Source organism: Spea bombifrons, chromosome 11 (assembly GCF_027358695.1).
Source record: "Spea bombifrons isolate aSpeBom1 chromosome 11, aSpeBom1.2.pri, whole genome shotgun sequence".
NCBI lineage: Eukaryota > Metazoa > Chordata > Amphibia > Anura > Pelobatidae > Spea > Spea bombifrons.
The window spans coordinates 28,351,819-28,379,638 of record NC_071097.1 but is presented as its reverse complement, the minus strand read 5'-3'; the positions used below and the strand labels follow the sequence as shown (position 1 = coordinate 28,379,638).

At 38.9% G+C, this 27,820-nt stretch overlaps 1 protein-coding gene across 2 annotated transcripts in view; it reads right to left on the bottom strand.

The window, feature by feature from the left end:
* The window catches only part of CRTAC1 (cartilage acidic protein 1), a 118,273-nt gene that overhangs the window by 20,206 nt on the left and 70,247 nt on the right, over nt 1–27,820 (bottom strand). For both annotated transcript variants that reach the window (XM_053451332.1, XM_053451333.1), the window contains exons 5-7: nt 25,535–25,691; nt 16,313–16,447; nt 7,112–7,257 (exon numbers count right to left, since the gene is read on the bottom strand). In XM_053451332.1, coding sequence (XP_053307307.1) covers nt 7,112–7,257; nt 16,313–16,447; nt 25,535–25,691 — 438 coding nt within the window. The remainder of the gene's footprint in view (nt 1–7,111; nt 7,258–16,312; nt 16,448–25,534; nt 25,692–27,820) is intronic.

Genomic DNA, 27,820 nt, shown 5'->3' with positions numbered 1-27,820 from the left:
AGCGTTAGGACTTTCCATGCCAGGCTGTTCATTATAAAAACATTCCCATTGATTATAAAAGTGAGAATTAGCCAGGCTTGGGTTTTTAATTAAGGAGAACTAGGCATGTGTATGAAGAGGGGAAATATGATTTTTGTCCCAATCACCTATGATGCATAACCATCAACATTGTAAGTGTCCAAACCGGGACACCTTCTTTAGGGTTATGGTTAGAGGTAGGGTGAGGTTGGAGGAAGGGCAGAGCCACCTGCCTAACTTACCTGCCAAGCCGCCTTACAGTGCCCGACTAAAATGCTAATCAAGGAATTGTCAGTGTTTCCCAGTATAGATTGGAAGGACAATGGTCAAAATTTGGGACCATCCTTTAAAAAATAGGATAGTTGGGTGGTATGATGTTTCAGCTTGTTTGCGTATACCCTACCAACAAAAGCTTTCCGTTTCTGTTAGCGCATATAGGTGTGCCATTATTTTTGAAATATTAATACCCCTCCCTAGCAATGCAGCTCAATACTATATAGCTCAACCTTTCTGGTACTCCCATGACACAAGATCACCAGTTGATGATGCCTATACATGTTGTATCATATTAATTAGGAGGATAGGAAACTCCTATGATGGAATATGCCAAATTATTGTCTCCGTAGCACCAAACAGGAGAGTTCATGGTGTGGCAGGTAATAACAAGTTTCTTATTGCGGTCCTTTTAAGATATCCGATTTTGCACCTGCACATTATAAAACTGCAGGTGCAACATCTGTCTTCTATTAAAAAGATATGCCTAATGTTATTACAACTAAACCTACATGGCAATGAAATAAAGATTTTGTGCTGAGGTCATATCCACAAAAAAGCCATGGTTGACATGTTCGTCATCACTAACATAAAAGATCTACTACAAATAGAGATGCAGCACAGGACGGAAAAAAGTACACTTTGGTGACATTTCCAGAGGGCCAGTGAATACAGAAGGCTGCGTTGGCTGATGATGGGTTTAAAATTATTTTAAGTGGCAAATATGACGGCAAAGAAAATGGGGAGGTGTATCTACAGACAGATTAACATCCGCTGAAAAGAATGTAAAGAGAAAATACAATGCATTAAAGTGTATTCATTAATAGCCGCTTTAAAGAGTACTTCTGTTAAGTGTTTTTTTTTCTTCGAGAAGCTGTGTTTCAAGGGAGCATTTTGTAACGTGAAAAGTTTCTTTTCAAAAAAGCCTTGTTGACTTTTATAAAATACAAATAAAAGGCTACATTAAATTCATACGGGGGTTTAAAGGTCAGGTTTAATGGAAAGTGACTGCTAAATTGGGCCCTGCCGCATAACTGCTTATGAATAACATGGAAAGGAGTACAATCATCTTGCATTGCGATACCTGGGGTAACAGGGAATTAACCCCAAAACTGCTGGCAAGGTAAGTTTGGAACATTGTTCCAGCTCCACAAATTGAACTTGGCAAGAGTAAATAAAGGAAAACTGACCAAAATGGCGGAGCATAAGAAAACAGTATGCTCAAATGGTGGCTTAATACAGGAGGTAGAAGACGGAGAACAGAAAACAGGCCCTGTCCTTTTTTGTAGTTTCCATCTTGCCTAGAAACCATTTTACTACATAGCCCGTTAGAAGTGAGAATATTAAGTTAATTGCAGTTTCAGTAAATTAAAAACATTTTGGACATTTCTAGTAAACTGTGAATACAGCTAGGCGATACTTGTCCTGCGATACACGGACCATTTGTGGAACTGGGATTACTTTGGGTGGCATTTTCAGCATCACAGATAATGGATTTTACTGTCTGTACAGAAAAATGGAAAAGCGGGTTGGGTCTTTCCCATTATGTTATTTCCTCGGGCTTTTCTGGGCTCCTTACTGGGACACCTTTTGATTGTCTATAGTAAGGGCGTCCAGCCTGCGGCCCTCCAGCTGCTGCAGGACTACATCTCCCATAAAGCTCTTTCAGCTAAGGGGCTGGCTGAGGAGGATGGGAGATGTAGTCCTTCAGCAGCTGAAGGGCCACATTTTGGACACCCCTGGTCTACGGGTTTCCCTTTACAGCAAGTCATGGTGTTACAATCTGTGCTCGGGGGACAATCCCAGTGCCCAGTGTTAATATTGTTGCCCCATCCATATGGTTACACGCTGCACTTCCTCGATATTACTGGTCGTTATTGGTGATGCACACCGCCCTGGCGTACTGTGCAGCTACACAATTTATATAGTTTAACGATTTATGCCGCTCACCGACGGATTCAAGGCTATAAGACGTGGGAATGGTACTGAGGGAATCTCTAGGGTCCAAATTCAATCTCTATTGCTCTTTTTTTTCCTGAGCCCTGATTTTTTTAAAAAAAACACCAAGTACCACAGAAATCCTAGCATTGTAAAACTTGACATTTGGTGATTTCCTCAGCAACGATGTACAGTCCATATCAAGACAAGTAAGGTTACGAATGTTTGTCTTCAAGAGGCGATTCTCTTGAGGCAAGTCATTTCTGGTCTCAATCACACCTCAGGAACCTTCCGAGGACAGAACCTTTCTTAAAAAACTATATGGAACAAATAAATGTGACATTGTAAGAGCTAAATAAAAGTTCAGAACGGTTCCTTATCGTAGAATATCTTGTTCGCTCAAAAAGATTAAAAGCCATTAGAATTCATAAGTTAAATGGTAAAATTCTACGATTCTGTACTAATGTGTTTTTACTTTCTAATGAAACTTAGATGTTCAAAACATATTTTATTAACTGTTAGAGCTCTGGTTAAAAAAATAAAAAAATCACCCTCCTTCCTTGAGCGGGTTAACAGCCCATTTGAGTTTTTGGTGGAGATTTTCTACTGTTTCACATCCCATCAGTTTTATAATGTCTTTGATTTAAGGGATTTTGTCTTGTTTCTCTTCTGAAGATTTGAAGCTTCATCAAAAATATGTACTATCAGAGAGATGTGTCAGGCATCCGAACAGAGATGAGCCAGAGATTATTTGTAAGATCTCTTCAGAGCAGAGAGGAAACGGTTTTATATTCCCATATATCTTATTTTAATGCTCGTTTGTTATTACTTTTTTTTTTTTTTTTTTTTTTAACAATTCCATGGTAGACAGGTATGATATTATTGTGTAAAATGTTTATACGCTGCTCTCTTTCTCCAAATTGTTTGTGATTGTAGCAACACATAAAGATAAGCAACCACAAACGTTCTTTTTTAAGGATGAATATTTTTGGATTGTGTGTAGTATACAGCGTTAACCTATTAAAAGAGACACCATCACATTCCAGAAAGTGGTAAAGTAGTCCCTTTATACTTTTGCACTTTTATTTCCTCAAAAAGTTATTTTTTATTTTTTGTATCTCGTCTTTTGCTATCCATTCAATTGGGATTTTATTTTATTAAAGATTTTATACCATTCCAGTTTCTTCTTAAATATTTTTGTGGTAACTGCTTTACAGAAGAACTACACAATTCTTGGGGTGATCAGAGACAGGCCGATGTGAGGGAATTGGGCCGGGAGTGGGCACTTTCTTTTCAAAGTCCCATCAATGAGGTGGAGCAGCTTTTTGGAACTGAACCGTTTTGTCATCATCACAACAAAAATCAGGCCTGTAAAGTATATGAAATTAATCGTTTCGCGCATTCTCTCTCCCATCAGCTTGTCGCCTGAGAAAAGCAATGAGCTATAACAGAGATCATAAGGGATAGGTGTATTTTCACAGTAAGATCGTAGAAATAAGGCGATGCTGTCTTCAGAAAATAAAATTAAAGAAATTCTCAACCACTGATCGCACAGCACGATGAGGAAAGAAAGGATGCAGAGCCTTGTTTCCTGATCTATGTGATCATCAGAAAGGGGGACCTGCTTACAGACTTTGTGGGGTCTCGGTACATTGAATGATACTTTCTGTGGTGTCAGAGTTGTCTTAATGGAAGTTTAGGCATTTAAATCTCTTTCGAAGTAACGGCGCTAGAGTCGGAGCGGAGTCTGCTCACCATGATTGAAGCAGCTGGACACAACAAAAGCTGCACACCCTACTTTTGCCCCTGCTTTCTACATCTGTGGTTTTCTCAGCTTTACTCCGATTCCATAATAAGACGACTTATGCTTTCAGGTTGTACATAATACTTTTCACTGACAGGGTCGGCCTTCAACCAAATAGCACCCCAGTCAAGAAGCCCCTTTACTGCCCAACATATTCACATGCCATGTCTTTTATACATTTGGAATGCCAATAAAGACATGGATCTCTTGTCCATGTTCCATCATTGAGGCTTCAGTTGCAATCCTGTCATAAACCCGTCCAACTTCACCACATTTTCGGGGTCACTTCTGGCACCCAACTCATGCAGACACCCCAGACAGCTGCCTGACTCGTCTGACATTAATCCCAGCCTGTTCACTAGATGTTAATTGGAAAACGGTTGGGCCGGTGGACAAATGGGCCACATACTTCGTGTCCAGCAAGTTATTAAAGTATCTAAATACATCACTTGGTTAGCATATTCATCATTTGAAATTGTTTTGCCCTATCACTGTTCTTTATGGAGATTGAAGTATTTCCTATATCCCAAAAGTATACTTCCAATGTAACTTGCATTTTATTATGAGAAATCAGATAAAAATAATTTAGCTAAATGAATATAAAGGAAAAAATATTCCCTTATATGAATATTTGACACTGACATTTTATATTTCCATGTTTATAAAAAAAAAAAACAGAAAATGTGTTGCTATACTTGATATTCATTTATATAAATGTGTGAAATATTCCCTGTGATTAATGTGCTAAAGCGTTAAAAAAAAAAATCTTTCAATCTTTTCTAGAATATATTTCTTCTAATATCTTTTAATTGCATGGTTTTCGAGGTGTAAATTAGAAAAAGGAAAAAAAAAAAAAACAGAAATCCAGTTTCAAAAACAATCGACCGAGATTGGTTTTATCCACACATTTACAGAGATGAAACCATTTTGCAATGAAAGCAAGATAGTTACCGTGGAAAAATATGCTTTGAACTTCTTTATACCTTGAAATGATAAGTACACTAATCTGCAAAACTAAGCAATCATCCTCAATTCTTCTGGCAGCCTTGTAAAGTAGAAAAAGATGATATTCATAATTTTTGGTGTTAAAACACGATCACTTATTCTGTTTTTTTTTTGTTTGTTTTGCAATTTACAAATTTATACAAATGATACTATCGTCCTATCAGTTCTTTTCAAAACTTTAAGCGTATTTCTTCATATTAATGACAAGAAATGATAAGAAGACACCTCTGGGCTGTGTATAAAAACTGAGAAGGGCAGTAAGATGCTGATTGATAAGTGGCGAAAGCAAAATAAGATGTGTATTTAAGTTTCAGCTAAAGTGTGAATTTCTTGAAGCCTTTTTTTGGCTTTCTTATGTGTTCTTATTCATAAATCCTTTACATTTCCCCCTTTCCTCTCTTTACACCATTTCTTCTGCTTTCCTATGCTTTTCCATTCTGAACAGTTTTGTGATTTGCTCAGCACATTTTGGAAACATTTGCTTGAAAGAACTGTAAATCAGAGGGGAGAAACCTGGAGGAGATAAATCCCTTAATTTAATGTGTCTCCAGGCGGTGAAACCTCTGTGATCTCTGTTTACCAAAGCTGGTGATGGAATTAATCGGAATGTTTGAGTAGTAAATAAATGAAGGTTTTCTTTGTAGGCAAATTTCAGGGGGTGTCTTAGGTGCTAACCTCAGTGAACGCAACGTATCAAGATGGCGTAAACATTCACAAATTATCTTTATTTGATCAGTTTGTGAAAAAAAGGATTAGTCTGATAACCGATACACATTTTTACATAGCGCAAGTAATACACCTGCAGAGCTGTAAATCAGAAACATATACTCGGAGATAGCACCATAAACGTTAGTTTAATGGTATATAATTTTATAGCAGAGATAAACAAACAGAGAGAGCATAAATCTTATAGGTGGTGCGCCTAACTTTAGAAGAGTGCAGGATGGCATGAAATCAGTACGGCTGCTTAATGATATATATTTTTTTTATGTCCTCAGCAGTTTTTAGTTGCAAAGTAGAAGCACATTAGTTTCCAACTATTATTTATTTCCTAGGGGATGAAGCACTTCTGTATTGTGTGAGCCCTCTTTTAAAAATGTTGCCCTGGATCTTTTGGCCTTCAAGGGTTTTGGTTGAGCTTATCTTGTCTGAAAAATCCCAGGATTCCCTTTGAATTACCTTCTATTGAAACTACCGGACCACATTTCCAAACGGCACGGGGCACTCCACAATAAAAACAGATGACAACGACCAAGGTAAAGTTCTGTTGGAAGTGCACTTCGTAAGTAGCACGTACTTGTTCCATTACACTTCTGGTAATAGACATTTGTCGCTCTGATAACCAGCTCACAATAACTCTATACTACTCGTGGAAACTGCACATAACGTAAGAGTCTGTAATATTTTCTACAGTGCTATAAACATAAAAAATAAAGCACAGGAAGGATCAAATCAGAAAAAAATTATATACAGCGATTCTAAAAAGCTGAGCACAACCTGTAACTTTCAGCTTTATATACAAATACAAAATAGAAGACTTGACCCCCTCCCCCACTGCTAACCTTATCCACATCCTTGGGCTCTCTCCAGGTTTGACCCGGAGTCTCCAGGTGAAGCTCTGCTTCCCGGGGTCACTGTCCAGTGGAGCGACGTTTAACCACACCCACTCGCTAGTTCTAGCCCCTCCCCCTCAAAAATTCCACTCTCATAAGGAGAGCTCTGGGTAGCCAGCCCTCTAACGTTCCCAGGTATGTGCATCCATAGAGACAATGTTTAATTATATTGGACAGTTTATATCCATTTCAATGCAAAACAAACAGATGCAGCTACACCTTCCAAATACCAAACATCTACCAAATAGCCTACGATCTCTTGGTGGAGGAGTGGTGTTTACTTCCACCTACAACCTTTCCTCTTATCCATGGTCTATTAGGGGCCTGCCTTATGTGTGGCAAGCCCTACTCGTCAAGTTAGCTCTGCCCCCCAACTCCAACAAGTAGGGGGGATCTCCAGGGCATCAGCAACTGAATAAAACAAGTTTTTACATTTTATTTCCTCCAAAAACATTCTTACCCGGAAGCGAACTTTTCCATTTGTATTTATTTGCAAAAAAAGACGATGCGGCCCATTCCAGTTTCCATACACGATATCTACTTTTCCATCCCTATTAAAGTCTGCTAAGGCAACTCCTCGTCCATGCTGATACGTATCATCCACTCCTGTAACAACATGCAAAAAGAAACACAAGCTTAGTGTTACCACGACATTGATGGATAATATGGAAAGCATCAATAAACATATACTCTATACGTCTATAGTTCTACGGATTTATTTTCCTAGCTAGCCCGACACTGGAGGGACATGACTATAGTGTAACCTTGTCTTGTTTAATTAAAAATCAGCTTTCACTTAGAAAAACATCAATATAAGGGCAAGCCATTTAAAGATTCCATTAAAAAGGGGAGGTCCGTAACGGACAACTCATGACCTACAGAGGAGCAAACCTTTGCTTATGTATCCCTTAATAGCCTGACAGGGACCCCTCTACAAGTAGATGAAGTGACGAAAACTAATGTCTCCCTGCGGCAATGAATAAAATTGGAACGCCGTCCAAGTGCAGCAGTGGCAGATATGTACTTGAGTTGGTTGAGGACAGGGGTCTATAGGGTACCTGACCTGTATATACCATATGCTCTACCTAGAATGTAATGCCCTTGACCACAGTTATCAGCAGAAGAAAAATTATTATCAGCTTTGATTATGGCCGATTTTCTCTCACCTTGAAAGGAAGTCAACTCCCGTTAACCAAAGTAATGGGGCCAAGAGTTCGTCGGCATCCGTTTGTTTGATAAATGAATCCTTGACAAGTCTTGTTAAACCTCGGTCATCATTTTGACTTTCAATTACTAGGACAGTGCATCTGCCTGCCTCTCTTACACATATGTTCTGCTTATACATATATCTTGCTTTCTCTCAGCCTTGGCTTTAGTCGGCATTATTACCTTATCAAAATCACTATTTTTTTTCCTGCTTACTACAAACAAAATACTGTGCTGCCAAAAGACAGATTTTTCTTTAAAAGGACCGTATTATGAAGGGAAATTGGATTTTAATAAAAAAACCTGCATTACATTTTTGAAATATGACCCGTGTGCTTTTAATCAGTCACTCTCCAATGCTTTCCCCAATGGCCCTCCTGGTTACAAATACATCCAGAACCTTGACTCTTGTATTGCTTTTAATGTAAACGTGCACCTAAATAAAACAAATGCGACCGAGCGCCGTGAATTCTCGAGCTTGCAGTCTTTATTTAAGACTGCAGAGGTGAACTCCAAAAAGTGAGTGTATTTTTATAGTCACAGGATACCAAGGTCTTCTGTCAGGCCAATTAATCACCGTGGGGCCATTGGGAAAACTGCATATGGGAATTCTAACTGAGCAGCGTCACATTCTGGATGGAAAACCAAAATTAAAATCCCATGCAATTTCTTATTTTAATGAAAAATCTCCATTGTTTTAATTCCCTAAATTCTAGTCTTAATTGCTTACATTGTTTCCTTTAACCTCCAAACTGAAGCCCACGAAACGATCAAGAACAAACAAACTTAGTAGTGGAATTATAGGAGTGCTAACGGGTAATTTTGTATTTGTTGCGCAATTATAAAACTCCCAACATTTAAAATGGCCAAGAGGGGCATTGCTGTTTTGGGGAGTATGTTAGGAGATTTAGTTAGGGACCAGAGTTTTACCAAGACCTATGTGGCTTTTTGACCCGTACCTAGGAAATATTCCAAGTGCCCTAAAAAGAGGACCCTTAGAGGAGGAAAGAGGAACGGGGCATCTTGGTTTTTTTAAAAAAAGACTGTCCCTCTTAAAGACTTGGAAGGCCTGTAAGTCATTAGTTGGGATGTAGAGGATAAAGTGATAAATCTTTGAATTGCTCTAAGATATTTCTGCTAATAATTTTAGCATCAATTTATTGATGTAAACAATGTATCTAATAAACCAATTAAACTAACTAAGGCAAAGCCCTAGATCTGCTGGAGGCAGACATTATTCCAGAGCTAGAAGATAGAAATCACATTACCTATCAGGGCCAGACTAGCACTTTAAGGCCAGCGACCGCTTGATGATGTAAGTGAGACTGATGGCTGGATATGATAGCCGGCCAGGACTGTTACCTGCAGTAAATGTATATAATAATAGCACAAGTGCTCATTTGTTTTAGTGCTAGATCTAGTCATGGTTTCATGGCAAATGAGAAAGGTCGTCTGTAAAAGAAAAATAATTTTTTTTGGGGGGGCATATATTATGCTGATGTAAAGTACAAATAAAAAAGTTAAATGTAGCTAAATATTGGCCCTTACAGCTACATATTAGCTATGGAACCAGACAATCATAATCTATGTCATGGGAACCAGTATTTACAATCATAAAAAGCAAAAATGATGGAAGAGTTGAATCTTCATAAATATTTAGGCATTCTATACCAAATGACTTATCAGGGCATTTAAGCTGTAGATTTCACAAAGGGCTGGATTCAATTACCTGTAGTAAATTTATCACCGCAATTACATCCAAATTATCCAGCTGGGTTTAATTCTGTCGCCGGTTATCTGTTTATCCTCGTGTTTTATCTATATATTTATTCATAGGACTATAGTGGAAAATTCTGAGCTTCACAAGCAAAAGAATCTACCTGTATAAAATGGAACTTTTACACAAAAACCAATGGGGAATTACAAATGCTGTTGTGTTTGCTTTTGGCTTTCTTTTACCAACATGGCAAAGCCGATCACTCCCTTTAAGATGCATTCTGGTTTTTTTCCCGAAGAACCCGGCCAGATTCTTAGAGCAATCCCGGTCCCGAACTGACTAAATATTCTCAGTTGTCTTGGAGAAACAAGTGCCTAGCGGGTAAGAGTTTTTATTATTAACGTCTCCATGTTGAAATCCTTGTTCCAGCAGATGTAATCTACGCATATTGATAAATTCTAAAATTGACGATTTGATAACACTTTGTGTACCATTTTAGTTACTACATCTAGTGAAAAGTAGAGATTTTTTTGGAAATGTAATAAATGGATTTAGGGATCGGCTGATTTAGAAAGTTCCCAGATATGTCTGATTCTATTACATAAAAGGCAAGCCTGGCTTCAGGGATTACAGAAAACACCCATTGCCATATGACCAGGCTATAATGATAATCCTCGACTAGGGCCGAACAAGTAATTTAATTACTATCCTGCCCCTCATTAGTTATTACGCCCCTGGATACAAATTCAGGACTTGTACATGCAATAGTTCCATGAGGTCTAATAAGACCCCCCACTGTGATGCACAGAAAGAACATTCAATGGATGGGTTTTCATTACATGTTAAATAATGCATATTAAGGTACTAATGCATACTAAAGTACTGTAATAGACATTCTTCATTGGTGGGGCTGTATGGGGCATTAGGAATAAAGATGCGAGGGCTCCGTGTGTCATACTTGCCAGCCTAGTCTTAAACAGCTGTAAGAAGAATGGGACATACATACAGGGCTTAGGGGTTATCCAAGACTTGGGTAATGGAGTTGTGTACATACTCACAGCATAGGCTGTGGCTGACATGTCTTCAATATATATGGTGGGCTATATTTCTGGGTGATGGTGAGTTGTTAGTAAAGCGGTGGCCACTTCACCGCCAAACTGTTGTTGGGTCATTATTTTCAGGGTGGTGGGTGGAAATATGGTATTAGTGAGCAGAAGAAAATTTTAAATCAAACCAATATTTGTTACGTTAATAATGTAAAGAAATATGTAAGTAAAAGCACACAAATATCATGAATGCACATCCCACCGGCAGAAACTGGGTTAAATATTTGCCAATAATCTAATCTCTGCTAAATGGAGTTATCAAAATAAAAATGAAAATCAAATACTTCTAATAGGCCAATTTTATTGATTGAAAGCCTGCATTAGCGTAAAGCGCCTGTCATTTCATGTAGTTAAAACCCGCCGCGTTTTCCCAAGTGTTGTTATTTTGTAATAAGTTTAACAATTTGCATTCTAATAAGCCTGTTGACATGTCCTAGAGCCTACTGATACAATTAATGCGCAAGGCGACAGATAATAATGAACAGGAAAATAAAAAGACAAATGAAAGATAAGACATTAATATGAAATTACAGAAGAGCCTTAATTAGTGTTTATGAAGGGAGCAGACGCACAAAGGCAATAAGTGAAGTCACGGAGCAATCATGTGAAACTTGGTAATATGGAGCTTCTCACCTCATCTGCACTTCATTATAAAAGCGCCACATATCAGCTGTAGGGTTCAATTTCCTCTGAGTCATGAATGGTCAATGCTATCGCAATTTGTAATTCCAGATCCTAATCTCTGCTGCTCTGAACAGCCTCGTAGCCTTTGGAACGGAATAATTATAATAATATCTATCTATCTAGCATGTTTGCTCATCAATATATGACATTTTATGCTTACTTTTCAACTCTTCTGTTTATAATAGTAAGAAAAGTATGACCCTGATAATAAGCAAAGGCATGAATTAAAGTTCCAAAACTTCAAGCGAGGCATGAATATCTGGGAGCAGACTGGGTAAATGGAAAAGGAACATACTGGACGAACCACAAAGCCCAACTGCATGAACATAATATAGAGTGGCAATACTTTTAGTACAAGAAGTCAGTTGTGGTGAGATTAAGAAAATATCCTATTACCTTATTCACTATTCATTTCCAACACGCTACTTTTTTTTTGGGGGGGGGATATGTGACATTTTCCAAAAAAAAAAGGTTAATTTTGGATTATTTTAAAGTAGATTATGAAATGAAATGGGAATGTTAAACATAATATGTGTGATTATACAGTGATACCCCAAAGGTGTCCATATTGTTATATCTGAAAGGGTTGAGTGTGTCAACTAAGGGAATCCAAAGGTTGGTAAGTATGTTACACAGCTAAGGATAATGCCAACGATCATGCTTGCCCTAGGCTTAGTCAATAAACTAATGGGCTACATAAATCGGACTTTTTATGGATAAAGGGTCAGGAGGTGTCAGGAGCTCATGGGGAGAGAGGCACTCTGTATCTGCAGTCCTCTTTGAACATAAAGGTGCATTTGAGATCAAACCATGCCTGAGAACACAGGCCGCTGTCCCCAGAATTCAGTGTTCCCATCGTCTAAATCCTTTGATTCTCACAGAAGCTATAAAAATACACAAACAATGGATTCATTTGTTCCTATAGATTGCTGAAGACAGATTTGTTGTGCTGGGGAATATAGGATTCAGGCTAACATTTACTATGAGGGTTAACAGTTTGGAGTGACATAGCTCTGGAACCCCTAGGTCATGAGGCTTTGTCAACTTAAACTTTGTACTGTGCAGTAAACTTCTCTCATTCTAGAAATATATATATATATATATATATATATATATATATATATATAGAGCTGAAACAACGAATCGATAAAATCGATAATAATCGATAACGGAAATCGTTGTCGACGATTTCCGTTATCGATTAATCGAGTGATCGATTCGTCGTTGGAGCACTAGGCTCCTTTTACTTACCTCCGCCAGCGTTCCCCGCTTCTGCTCCACGCTCTGCAGTCTCCGCCTTCTTCAAGCTACGTGACGACGGATGTGACGCGCGTCTACTATCAAGTTTGAAGTTGGAAGTGGAACAAGTTCGTAGCGGAGGTAAGTACTCTTTATGTCTATTGTCTGTGCGAATGTTTATGTGCGAGACTGGGTGCACGGCAGAGTGTGAGTGTGTGTGGGTGCGCGGCAGAGTGTGTGTGTGTGTGTGTGTGTGGGTGCGCGGCAGAGTGTGTGGGTGCGCGGCAGTGTGTATGTGTGTGTGTGGGTGCGCGGCAGAGTGAGTGGGGGGGTGCGCTGCACAGTGGGGGGGGGGGTGCGCTGCACAGTGGGGGGTCCGCGGCACGGGGTGGGGGGTCCGCGGCACGGGGTGGGGGGGCAGGGGATGCAGGGCAGGATGTGAGTGCAGGGCAGAGTGGGGGTGGGGGGGCAGGCCAGGAGACTGGATGCAGGGCAGAGTGGGGGTGGGAGGGCAGAGTGGCAGACTGGGTGCAGAGCAGAGTGGGGGTTGGGATGCAGGGCAGGGTGTGAGACTGGGTGCAGAGCAGAGTGGGGGTTGGGATGCAGGGCAGGGTGTGAGACTGGGTGCAGAGTAGAGTGGGGGTGGGGGACTGGGTGCAGAGTAGAGTGGGGGTGGGGGGGCAGGGCAGGGTGGGAGACTGGGTGCAGAGCAGAGTGGGGGTGGGGGTGCAGAGCAGAGTGGGGGTGGGGGGGCAGGGTGTGAGACTGGGTGCAGAGCAGAGTGGGGATGCAGGGCAGGCTGTGAGACTGGGTGCAGGGCAGAGTGGGGGTGGGGATGCAGGGCAGGGTGTGAGACTGGGTGCAGGGCAGAGTGGGGGTGGGGATGCAGGGCAGGGTGTGAGACTGGGTGCAGGGCAGAGTGGGGGTGGGGATGCAGGGCAGGGTGTGAGACTGGGTGCAGAGCAGAGTGGGGGTGGGGGGGCAGGGCAGGGTGTGAGACTGGGTGCAGGGCAGAGTGGGGGTGGGGATGCAGGGCAGAGTGGGGGTGGGGGCACAGTGCAAAGGGGTGGGGGCACAATGCAAACTTGTGCGCTGGGTGCAAACTTGTGCGCTGGGTGCAAAGCGCAAACTTATGCTGGGTGCAAACGTGTGCTCATAACAAAATAAGAATGTTAATGTAAATTTTAAGTTGTTTTTGAACATCTAGTTCATAAAATTATTTTAAATAAACGAAAAATTTGCATATTGTTTTTTTTATCCGATTAATCGATTAATCGAAAAAATAATCGGCCAACTAATCGATTATTAAAATAATCGTTAGTTGCAGCCCTATATATATATATATATATATAGTGAAGGAAGCATAAATCATTAGAGGATGCCTAGCATTTCCTCATAAGGTGCAAAGAGCACTGACAAGCACAGCATGAGCACGGGCGAGACATGAGTATCTGCACCGCAAATTATAGCAAGCGGTAATAGAAAATTCTAAATCTTCCGTGAACATCAAGCTACAGCAGCAAAAAAAAATTTTTTTTACTCCTTTCTGAAAGTCCTCTGACAACCTCAAAATTCTGCTAATGCATCATGACCTTGGTAATTACAATCAATCATTACATACGATACCAAAAACATATATCCGTCTCTTATTATCGCCGCATCTTCACCCACTGCTTCTCTCTTTGACATGTCACCTCTTTTAATGTGCCTAAATTATTAACTGCAGTATAGCTTCTATCCCTGCGTCAGCACTGCTCCCCGCGCTACCCCATGCCTTCCATAATTTACATCCATTCCAAAGCATGGAAAGTTCCCGATTCCACGTCTATTTTTAGATTTCATCTCTGTTTTAGCAATAAATATATTTCAAGGAAAATGAACCCTCCTCAGCCCCGGTCCTGCATGAAAATCACAATTAATTGAGTTTCTTTATGTTCAATTTTATAGCTCTGTTTGTGCCATAAAAGATGATTAGTAATTTTAAATTCCATATTGCTATTGTAATTTGCTTTTATAGCAAGACGACTTTGAACTATCCACCTTCCCTAATAGCTTTGAGAACTACACGTCTCCCCATGCAAATGTACAGGTGAAGAAGAAAAAAAACTCCAAGATTTAGGGAGAAATATGCAGCACCGAGAGCTCCTAATAGATTTGTCTCAAACATAACAGTTTGTTTAATTGGAATGTACATTTGCTTAATTGTATGATGGGCCACGTATAACAGAACGTGGCATTTTCACTGGTTTATCACTCAAGTTCATTTTCTACCGAGTATTGCTACGAAGCCAAAATCTAACAAGAATTGTCACCGCAATGAGAATATACTATTAACTTGTATATCGAATAAATATATTCCTGCATACAGTAAAGCTATAGACTGGCGGAGAATATTGTTGTCAGTTCCAATGATACCATTTTGATGAAAAAGCAAAATGAAGTTAATTATATTTTCAGTGCTTTAGTATCCTTGGTGGAATGTAGATTAAGAGGTCTCCCTTCTTGAATGGAAAATGTACCGTTCCTTTCTTTATTTCTTTCTATCTATCTATACACACACATTAAGAATCTGCTTAATAGATCCACTTTCAGATTAATTAATTCATATTCGCACAAATTTTTATTGTAATTCAATTTGCAAAATCTGTTAATTCGTAAGAAATCCAGAAATGATGAGGGGGCTCCAACAAAACAAAAGTTCTGAATTTTTGTTTGAATATTGTTTTCTGCACTCAGTCCCCTCACACTGTCTCTCAATGTCTTCTCACCTTCTCCATCTCCACTTACACAGCTCCATTTCTTCTCCTTTCTTCTCTGGCTCTTGGAGCACTTCGTTATTAGGGTGGAGCCTCAGCATGCACGACGAGCATAACCTCCAATCGGTGGAGAGGTTGTCCCTGTGGTGAGCAGCGAGGTTCCACGCTGATGCTGAAGTGCTCCAGGAGGCCAGACTAACGCAGACGGATTTGTGGAGAAGAATAAGGAATGCAGCGGAGGACAGGAGGAAAAAGAAGAAGCAGATCTGTCTAAACACAGAACCTAGAGAGACATTGTAAGAGAGCGAGAAAGAGTGTGACTATTTAGTTTCCGGATAAAACAAGCGAACCGAATTTTGTGCGAGCCAAAAGGACAGGAAACAAAATTCATTGTCTGAAACCGAATGGACCAAAAACTTTACAAAAAATGAAACATTTTAGACCCATGTACACACATCTATTTAGGTTTTTAGAGTTTTTAATACGTGGACCTAGAAATAGCACCGACTTAACCATGCATTGTGCAGCATAACTCCTCATGAAGTCCTTATGAAGGTTTGTCCCTTCATGATACACAGCAAAGTCAACGAGTTAAAATGGTCCAAATGGTGAATAAAGTCCAAACATTTTGATAAAACATTACTGGATATAAAAAATAATGTGCAAAGTGGTGTTGATCCCTATTTATTAACAGGAGTAGCTTACTGGCTTATAAATAGCATAAACAGGTATGAAGTATAAGCACAAAGGGGAATAAGACTGCACCCTGCCTTCTACTAGAACATAATAGACATGTAAGGTTAATACCACACTGTTTAGAGTGTTTGCCCCTTCATTTCATTGCAACCTCCCATATGGCGGGTGCCAGCTGTACATATTTCTAGTCTAATTAGGTGCTCATAAAAAAATAAACAGTCTTATAATGACAACACAACACCACGCAACCGACTCACCTGCGCTTGCAGCAATATCGACAAACGTTCCATCTCCTTTATTCTGAAACAGAAAGTTAGGGCCATTTTCGTTGTCGCAGAATATATCAGAAGCAGCCGAATTCACGATGGGTCCAACGGTAACTCCACGTCCGCCTAAAATAACAAAGAGAGAATGATTCAGCATCAGGGTTTTCCAAACTCAAAATTATAAGTGTGCCAGTCTTAGAAGATAATGAATCCCATAAACCTGAAAACAAAATATTATTTATTTTTTAATAGGTTCAGCCTTTTATGAATGTTGGGTGAATACCAGGTCTACTTGAACATGAAAGCGACGATCTACTGTCCCTGACAGCCTCATCATATAGGAATGTATATTAAAGCATTTTTCCGCAAGCACTTTAAAATGCATTAAAACTTTAAAAAGCAATTACAGATCTACAGCTCCGCACCTCCTCCATGCGCCGATAATTCTCGCCACTTGAAGCAGCCAATCAGTGGCAGTAAAAGGGCTACCATTCAATATATGCTACTATTCGGCGGAACACATCTGCATGGGTAATAGCTGGGGCAAAAAGGGCAAGTGGATATTGGAGGATTCTACAAAATCCCACCCATGCCTGCATTTCCATGGGGGGCATCGCTAACTTTTTAAGGGACCTCACAGTCACCTTATGCGTTAAAGTACATATGATGGCTAGAGTGTCTGCTTCATATGTTATATGGCAGAAAACCCAACACAAAAACTACGTTGTGATAAAAGAATTATGGGCGACTTCATACTGACATAAAACTGTGATGCACAATCTGCGGCCAACATATTGTTGAATTTTATGTCATAGCAAGAAACTAATTTACTTCCAAGATTTACTTCCTGCATTTCCTTGATTTTCTTTTTCTGAATTTATCTAATTAAATCCTAACAGGTTTTTGTGAAACGGGGGATGGCGTGTTTCAAATTAATACAATTACAATCAAAATAAGAGCAGTAAAGCAAATTGGAAAAGTGTCACTGTGAAGGTCACAAGCAAGGACGGAGACTGAAGAAAGTTTCCAGCCTAGCAGAGCAATGGGTGGCAGTACGAGGCGGAGCGGGTGAGGCTGGTGGGAAATGACTTACTCATGTGAGTGCATGTGATGTGGGATCACGTCCGCTCTAGTACAAGGTTTACCACGATGGAGTTCCATTCAAACAAGGGTCGAGTTGTGTGGTCAGGACTGTGAGCAAAGCTTCCACAGGAGATAAAACAGAACAGAGCCAGAAAGCCTTGTAACTTGGACACTTTGCCACAATGTGTATTGGTGGTCCACGTTGTTACCCCAAGTACCCACTCAGGATTAAGACAGCGTGTAAAGCTTGGAAATCCTTAACTATACCAAAATACCATGAGATTTATTCTAAAAACACTCCATAATGGACATGTCCCGTAATCTCTGAGTTTGAACAGGTAGCTAACTTTGTTAATATGAATAAGAATGCCACCCTTATCCTTGCCCTAGAAGCAGTCATACTGGGCTATGCTAGGCCAAGTGATGAATAATTTGAGTGGCAGTTATTAAATTTGTGTTGAAACAATGGATATACACGGCAGACCGTCCTTAGAGCTCTTAAAAGCCAAGCTATTTCACATTTTATGAATGGTTTGGTTTGACACAATCTTGAATAAGGAGGCAAAAACATCTCTGACTGATACTAATGATACTTTTCTGTTTTACTTCCTTCTATTGCTTGCGATTCTTTTTCTCCCTTTTTTTCTGGTTTTTTTTTGGGGGGGTTGTTGAAGGGTCTTGCAGGGTGCGACTTTATACCTAAAGTGCTACAAATCTATGTATGCTCATCAAGTTTATAATGCGATCATTTTACTAAAAATAAGTTTAAAAGTTTAACAGAATGCACCCAGGCCTTAAAGAAAAGAATTATAAGATATCGATAGAATCTTTGTGTTTATGTCCTGTCTTCAACAATTTGAAAATGGAGGTGATAAATTAGCAATGATAATCAATGTTATGAATATCTGGGAAGACTAAATTTTTGGTGATCAAGTGATATGAAACGTCAAGCAGTATTGAAATAGCCCATCATAAAATGTAAGTTATAGTAGGTATTTCTGATTACTCAGATATCAATAAACTAAATAAGTATGCAGGCGCACAAAACCAAAACATTTATCTTCCACGTTTGACATGCTTCCCATTCCAGCAAAAATTATAAATCTAATTTGCTGATTGCAATTGGTTAAGATCTCAAGCTGTTCATAACACACAATTAACTGTTACCATGGCGACTTTCTTTCTAATTAATGGCCGCGGATAAATCAAGAGACAATAGCGCCATAACAGGGAAATTACTTAAAATCTATTAGGCTGATCATTGATGCCAAATTGTTGAAGGATGAGTTGGTGTACTATTACCCCGTCATTAATTCTAGCGTGATATTGCGCAAGCCAGTCAACTACAACTACAGGACATTTTAAAGCCATGTTTATGGGAAAACTTTTTATGGAGCCACTCATTATAATAATAAGGGATCTCGGATTTCTCCAGACAATCCAATTCTCAATAATGGAGAATACGGAAAATGTTATGGCAATAGGACTAACGAGCGTGTTATTCCAAAAAATTATAGGATGCAGCCTCATGAAAGTGGTATTAATTCCAAATGGTTGCTGTATTTGTTACGACTTATACGGAGACGTTAGTGGTTTCTACAGATCATTAATCCACAAACACAGATGTCTGTCAGCCTGAACCCAAAGAAGCAGTTCAAAAGTCTGGATTGTATTAAAAAAAATGTAAAAACAAGTAAATAAAACATGACTACTACGCTTTTTCCTGCAAACCACGGGGGAGGGGGGATCAGGGATAGAACATTTACATCACAGAACTAGAATCCAGCCTGAATGTGTTAATGAATATTGTGTTAAAATAATTAGAATCCAGGACATTTTATACGATATTGTAGCAAAGCAATAGATCAAGAGAAATTACAACAAATCAATGATGCTGCATCATCAAATATTGATCAAAAGGAGAATTAAGATGTGCTGAAAGGAGCCAGAGATTGACTAGACGGCCCATCATCCACAGATAATTACAAATAATGAACGTTCTGTAATCATCAGGAAAAATGTACTGAACTAATTGTAGCTGATGCCTGAACGGTAATCTGGGAAGCACACTGTGTTATCAGCCTTAGTTATCAAGTTTTTTTCCCCAGCATAGGGAGTTCGTGAAAGAAAATGTGCTAATAACATGAGTTCTCTACTATCCGCAGGTGGGAAACTCTGTATCCGATGAGTGCTGCAGAGGAAAGACTAGTTTTAAGGTTTTTAAAATATCATATTATAATTCATACCATACAGTTGTGCTCAATGGTTTGCATACCCTGGCAGAGATTGGGAAATGTTGGCATTGATTCTGAAATATATCTTATTTAAGGCTAGTGATCGTATGAAGCCATTTATCATCACCTTGTTGGCTGGCCTCTTTTTTTAAATCATAATGATAATAGATATCTCCCAAATGGCCCTGATCTAAAGTTTACATACCCTTGAATGTTACAGACACGCAAGGTGACACACACAGGTTGAAATGGCAATTAAATGTTAATTTCCCACACCTGCGGCCTTCTAAATTGCAATTAGCGCCTGTGTATAAATAGTCAATGATTTTGTTAGCTCTCGCGTGGATGCTCGATACTGAGCTACGGGGAGCGGAAAAGACCGGCGTAACAAAGTAATGGAACTATACGTGAGCTGAACGTGGGACGCGCTTGGACCTTTTACCAGGACATTGACCCTAATAAAAATAAGTCGTACAATCTATACATATATTTCACGGACACAATACGTACGTTCCAAAGGAATGCCAATATGTAGACCGGCTTAGATGGCCTTCAGACATTGGAGGAAGGCCTAGCAGGCAAAAGTATAAGGTAATTCATGTTAGTTATATTTACTGTAATCGTGACCTTTAGTCTTTAACTGGCCCTTAATATAAAGTAGAGTTTCATACTTTATTAGTTTTGACTGGGTATGGTGAAATAAAGGAACTTTCTCTATTTGTTCAGAGTTTGTAGTCAGACGAATGAATAACACTAGCAATTAAAGCAGGGAGAAAAATACGATTTTATAAAAGAGTTTGTGTCTTTATTGACGCTCCTTTATATTTACTACTATCAGAAGAGAAAGGTTCTAAAGCTACTACTATCGCAGTGCTCCACCGCCATTGACGTTATTTATGGACAGCGCAATATTGCATAAAAGAACTTGCAGCTTGTAAGAGCAGGACCATTTTCTCCTACTGTTTCAGTACATCTTAATGTTTTTTTCACTATTGACTATCCAATTGAATGTTATTGTTAATTTTTTACCCTCCCCTGATTGTAATAGCACTGTGGAACCTGTCTGTGACTTACGAATAAGTGTAATGTAATGTAAGCCAAATTCTGAAATCATTTCCCATCTGTAAAGTGGAACTTTAGTTCCCAAGTGCTTTATTTTTGGCAACCAGTGCAAGCTGTTTTAGACATATTTAGTTATTATTATAGATAGCAGGCTATGGAAAAATCATTTATTGAAGCAATATCCCGTCCTGACCTTTCTCCTCACCCAACCTTTGCAGACTGCCTCAACCAATCAACAACAATCAGCAACTTAATACAACAGAGATAAGGTAACTTGATATACCTTCCCAGTGGCGCACATATAAGCTTCAATAGGTAGATGTTGATAATTAGATGTAAATACAAATACATGTGCTTATTTTGTTTACACAACTATAAAAAATAGGATTTGGATAAAGTAGCAAATCTCTATCATTATATGGTGATATTTGATAAAGATTAAGTGTTAAAGGTTTTTACAACACTAAACCTTTATTCAGTCCGGTGGGTATTGTTGAGGTGGAGATCTTATCCAAAGTGGTCCACTTGCGTTTCTACAGACGTTTTCACTATTGAATTACTGTCTAAAACAAAAGTGTTTTTACTTTTTACACAATTGAGGCTTTTTTCAAGCAAATATTTTCATTGAATTAGAAAAACATCCCAACATTTTGGAAAACATCCAAAATATACCTCTGGGAAACGGAGTAGGTTCCTCCTCGGGATTAATACATTGTGTGGTCAACATAATGAATGCATAGAAATTATGGCTTATTGTCCCTGTGTTCAGAGCCCCAATTCAAATTACAGTTAATTTTTTTAATGTTCCTTAACATTGCACATACAAATCTAATTACATTTGCAGCAATCCAGAACTTTAAAACAAATCACCTCCCATTCTTAAATTTAAATCTTCCAGGCAGACTTCTAAATCTGCCTTCCTCACCAACATAGTCACTTTTCTTAAAAAATATATTTAGATACCTTCTTTTTTATATTTGTTTAACACATCTGGTTCTACAGAGTTAGAAAAGGGAATCACACCCACAAATTACCACACCAATTAGACATTTTCCTGTGTTGATTACAGAATCAAAGCTCGTATGTGCCTGATTTCTTCATCACCTAGGGGTAAAAATAGCACTTTAACCTACATTTAACGAGGTCTAGATTTCCATATAGATTTACACATACATTATATGCACTAATACATGTAATGCTTATTCTGCTAAAACATTATCTAGCTCAATGTAAATCTGTACCCCAAAAATTGTCTGCGCCCCAAAAATTGTTTGGCAGGATAAATAAACTGGCAGATCATATGGAATAAGCCTCCACACATAAAGGTAAAGATTTGTAACATGTATGACACATTCTTTATTTCAATGGGACTGAACTTGGGTGATGAACCCAAGAGAAAGCTTTCCTGTCTAACTCACTGGTGGTCAAAGATCTGGATGGAACCCAGCAATCAGCCATGCCTGCTAGTTGCCCTTATCGGTGAATAATCCCAGCTCCATCATGGGGTTATTTTTGGATCACTATACCTGTTGTAAACTATAGAAATGACTCCTCATTATCATGGGCAAACAATACAAGCCCACCAGGGTCATAATATATATATATATATATATATATATATATATATATATATTGTGAGGTAGGTCTGGGATCACCCCTCGCTGAGGACAAGGGACAAGTGCCCGTCTTCATTCACACCAGGCAAACGGCAGTAGGTTTGTGCAATCTGACACAGGGTCAGGTTTATTGGAAAGGTTGCAAAGACAAAGGAAATATAACACAGCAACAAAAGAAAAACCTTGCCTGTCCGGTACTTACTATACAAAGGATGTCCCTCACTACCAGCGGGAGAGCTTCTCTCTGCCAACTTAACAATAATATGTCCAGGAACCTTTACTCACATGTCTCTCCCACAGACAGGCTTTCTGTGTCCTCAGCCAGCGAGCTACCTGCCCTCCTGGCTTCCCTTTTATATCCACCCTCTCATTCACCTAAATTAATCACCTAGCAGGAAAGGAGTCTAGGAGAAACATACCTCCCTTCCACCACCAATCCTACATGAATGTCACAATATATATATATATATATATATATATAGATTTATAGATTTTTGGACAAAAAATAAAAATAAATTATATATATATGTATATATATAATTTATTTTTATTTTTTGTCCAAAAATCGATAAGGAGAGTCAGGTGAATTTAACCAGAAAGCAGAAATGAAAAAAAATCAATTTGATGAAAAATTTGAGGAAATACGGCTGACTATGCACCTGCTACTCAGTATCGGCATCCAATTTGATTTTCATGAATCAGCTGCATCTAAAAATAAACATGAATGTAAAATGTCCATGCTTCATATGAGATTGAAAACAGATATGTTTTACTTATGATTGCTTTCTATTGAACACAAAGTGCCCCTCCCCAGCGTTATTAGTTTTTTATTACATCAAAAGGAAATGTGCGTTATAAAAAAAATAAATGTATCAAACGGCCCACTGCTTACAAGAAGGTACAAAAGTCCTCCAGAATTTCTCTAAAAGTGATTACCGTGCACCTTGGCATTAAGTAGCACCTTGGCATTCAGTTTGGCCAAAATTTTCTGGGGCATTTTTAATTCAGGAAATTAATTGTGTGGTGCTCACATTTACTCTCTATCACATATTCTCTCTATCACACTCTAAATGTTTCCCTACCGTCTCTGCTGGCCACTTCCGCATCTTCTTCTTCATCTTCTATCTTCGTCCGCATCTCTATGGACATAATCCGATGGGAACTTCCTCCAAAATGCCGGCTCTTGCAGCGACATCCTTCCCCCGATCTTCCAATTGGGAAGAGGACATCACCGAAAGAGCCGCAATATTGCCCTAACTTGTTGGACAAAATGACAGCACTTTCGGTGAAATCCTCTCCCCTGATTGAAGGATCAAGGAGAGGATGTCACCGCAAGTGCTGTCATTTTGATGGAAGTTCCTGCGGGGTTATGTGCGTGGAGATGCAGGCAAAGATAGAAGATTCAGGATAGCAGTTTGAAGAGAGATGAGAAGATACAAGTTAGAGAAGGTAAGAGCGTGAGAGAGTGAATGAGAATTAAAGTGTGAGACTGAGAGCGTGACTGAATGTGAGTGAATGTGGGCCTATATTAGACAAAAATGTCAAGCTTTTTTGCTTTGTTTTCCACCAATCCATAGGGGTTTGACCTTGTTTTCATGGCTTTATACAAATTGCTGAATTTATCAAAATTTGGTAAATTTGCAATTCAAATGCACAAGTCTAGTATTTAGTGACAGTAGTAATAGACACAGATATCCACCTCTGAACGGTGTAGAGCTAGTATTTAATTTGATCTTCACTCTATGCCGCTAGCCTGATGTAGACATGAAAAACAAAAGTCTCTCCTATAAAGAGAAGAGACCCTACAGTAAGTTGTTCTCTACTGCTACCAAAAAGCTAGAATGACTAAGGAGGGGGTCCCAGACTTCTTCTGGGAAGAGACATTGTAACCTTTGACTGACAGTCTCTAATGATTAAAACTCTTACAGACAGCTCTATAAACATAACATTGACTGTATTGGAGCATAGATGGAATCAATGGGTTATGCTTTTTTTTTTTTTTTAAAGTTTCTTTGGATTTATTACAGAAAATATAATTAAAATCTAACAGAAATAATAATAGAGTGTCACCCAGGCCTTTTATATGACCTTTCCAGCATTTCTTGAAACTGTGCCTAAAATGTAGATTGCACCTTAAATATATGCTACTGCTTTGTAATGTACTGAAATGGGCAGTTCTGAACCTTTTCTACCAAGATGAAGCTGTGAATCCATAATAATCATGGCACATGATAATTTATGACAATTTCCATTAAAATGCCTTACAAGGTCTATTACAGAAATTCTACTGAACAGAATGCTATATTTGTGAAAAAGTTTGAAAAATGATAACCATATTTTAATTATTTTAAAAATAAAATGCAATACTAAACCTTGTCGGCAACAATAGATGAGAAAGAATATATTATATGTATAATCCTTAGCATAAGGGCAATAAATAATAATAAATAAGTTAATAAAATGCAGGATATATCATATTAAAAAATAAAAAAAGTAGTGTACACCGATTGTGAAGGGCCCATCCCTTTTAATTCCCATTACACCTCTTGAAATAATGTAACTTTAGGCATCAGTATGTCTGCTAGCAATCAGTATGATGTCGTTAATTTTGTAACAATTTCACTTAATTTGAGCATGATGCTTTTAGTGCTATCAAATGTCCCAGATGATGCTTCTTCAGTGAATCTTGGAAGTATTTCTTTTTTTGTTCATAAAATTAATTTTAGGATTTTCTTACCCTAGTAGTCAATCAACTTAAACTGTCTACAGAATTTAAAAAATATATGCATTACTAATAAATGAAAATGGGTTTGGTTTGAATATATGAGACCCAGGTCTAAGGGAGTCATTTTAGAAAATACTGTATTACAGAGGGGCAGTAGATAGCCTCCTAGTGGTGGTGAAAGGGTAAAGCACATTAACATTAAATAATTCGGGTATAAGCGTACCGTGGGACTTGCTTAACGTGCCAAGACACTTAAGGGTATGAAAGCTAGTTGCTTCCATTCCATTAAAAGAGTGGAAGCAACTAGCTTCATCCAGTTCCACCAACGTCCTACCCTTTGCCCAATCACACCCTCCACAGGTAGCCACTGATTACGTTACTTGGCTTTGTACCCATGGTGGCTTTCTCTATTATTTGGATTTTTCAGAAACTTTTGGGCATTCTGACGAGTCTTTATACCGTAAATAAGGTCCATACATGTTTTCCCCAATACCTGTGTACTTGTTCACTCCGGCTTCTGCTGCCACATTTGAAAGTGCAACGATTCCTCTTGGAACATCACTAGCCGCTTCATCCAGTTCAATCAAAGCATGAGGACCCACATTGCTGCTGGCATAGTTTGCAACATAGATGGAGTATTTTCCTGTACCCTGCAGAGATAGAAGTAAGCAATTATATGCTGAGGCTCCACCACAACACTATATTCCAAAAAGCACAGGGAAACCGTGGAAGACAAAATGCAAAACAAACAGCACATGATAGTATCCAGTTATACATTCTCCTGGGCTAGTATAGTGCTATACAGACATTTCAAGACCGGCACGGCTTGATCTAGCATGGCTGAAACATTATGTGTGCTGGGATTGCGAGATAGCGGTCACCCCAGAAAAAGAATGAGGGGTTTGGGTTCATAGAAGGGAAACATGGGTGCTATGGTGCCTCTGCTGCCAGGACTCTGGTTACATCTGTACTTTTGTTTAGATATTACGGATCGCATATGTGACAAATTATAAAATGTAGAAGCACATTCAGTGAAGTGAATCACGGCGAATCAATCACGGATACAAAGTTTCGGCGTAAAGCGGCAGTGGTCAAATCAGGTGAAAACATTTCATAACAGAGATAATTAACGAGACGCGATTGTTTATATTATACTGCAGAGGCCTTAATTATTTATGTGCGCCTCTTAGACGAAGGGTAGTTTCTGTAGATTAATTTAATATGAACTGTTTGTCATTATTCCAGCGGTGTTCAGATTAGGATGCATTCAGGGCAAGGTCACATTCCCCCCTGATTAACAGATTGTCATAGACTAGAGACGTTTTGCTGACATGGAAGAAGAACATTTTTATGAAGCAAATATTTACGTGAGAATGGGAATGCCCTATAGTTCCCTATAGTGAATGAGCAGCGTTTCACGAGGACAGCTTGTTCAGGTTAGCTGATGGTTTGACCGATCAAGATTCTGGGGCACTTGCCCAAGCACTAGGCTTTCATCAACTTATTCCAAAAAAAAGCATTCTGTCCTAGTAACAGGGCTCAGGATCGACCCTGCGGCCCCCTGTGTGCCAAGGTGGCAGACTAATAGAGCATAGAACTTAAAGCTTTACATAGAAATACTCTGCAGAACATGGGCAGGCTAGGAGACCAACTCTGAACATATTCCTGCACATGGACGCAGGCTATTAACTCCAATATTAAATTTATTTTTCTTGCAAAATACACCCCCCCCCGCTTAAGCTAAAAAGAATTATACAAACAAACTGGTAAATGTATTAGCCTCCTGATTGGCTTGAAATTCAGCCAATCAAGAAGTCTTATTTTTGCCACACACACCATGAATGTGAATGTTACAATATATAGAGATTAATAACAAGTGCATAGCGCTAGAGATGATGGCGTAGAAGATAGGAAAACCGATTAATTAGGTTTGTATGGGTGGGATCGGATACTGCCAAAAATAATTAAAGATAATTTAATAGGAGTTCTAAAGTCAACGGCACTCATAAATAAAATTAAATCTGCCTCATATGTCTACTAGTGCTGGGGATAATCACTTTACAACTAAGAGAGGTATTAAAGTTAGAAGAATAACTTACAATTACATATCAGTTACGCAGAAGTGCGCCACAACAAGAGTTACGCTTGTTCATTTACTGCCCCATCAGCCATAGCTATAAGGCCGTAAAACTAAATTGAAAAACTCCCAACCTAACTTGCTAAATGTCTCTTTCAATTGTTTATGTACCGCTTTTTCTCAGTAGCCCAGATGAAAGCAAGGCAATAAGGAGGCTTTCCAACCATAGGCAATTCCACATAAGCAGGGATTGTAATTCTAAGTAAATGAAGGACACACTTATCCACAGTCATCGTCTCTTATCTGAAGCGTAATGAAAATGTAAAAAGGCATTATGTTCTAGGGCCTCGTTGTGCATTTTTATGAACGCAGAATTATTTCTGCTAATCGGTTTATTGATTTAGTATTATTTCTATCGGTTTGTGGCATTCGCTACGTTTTGCAGGGTTCTGGAAAGCGAGGGATCGTCGGCCAAGTATGCACGTTATATGGGTTTTTAATCCATGGCGTGATGACACATTGTAAAAATGACCATTACAGAAGGCTTTAGAAAAAGTCCCTTTAAGCTCCCATTACAAGCAGCCTATGCATCTCATTTCTGCATCCATTTGATATGTTAAGGGTGAAGTGTAATAAAATACATTACAGCATAATCACCTGTTAGTCCATTTAAACATTTATCTTTCACTAGTTACTGTTCAA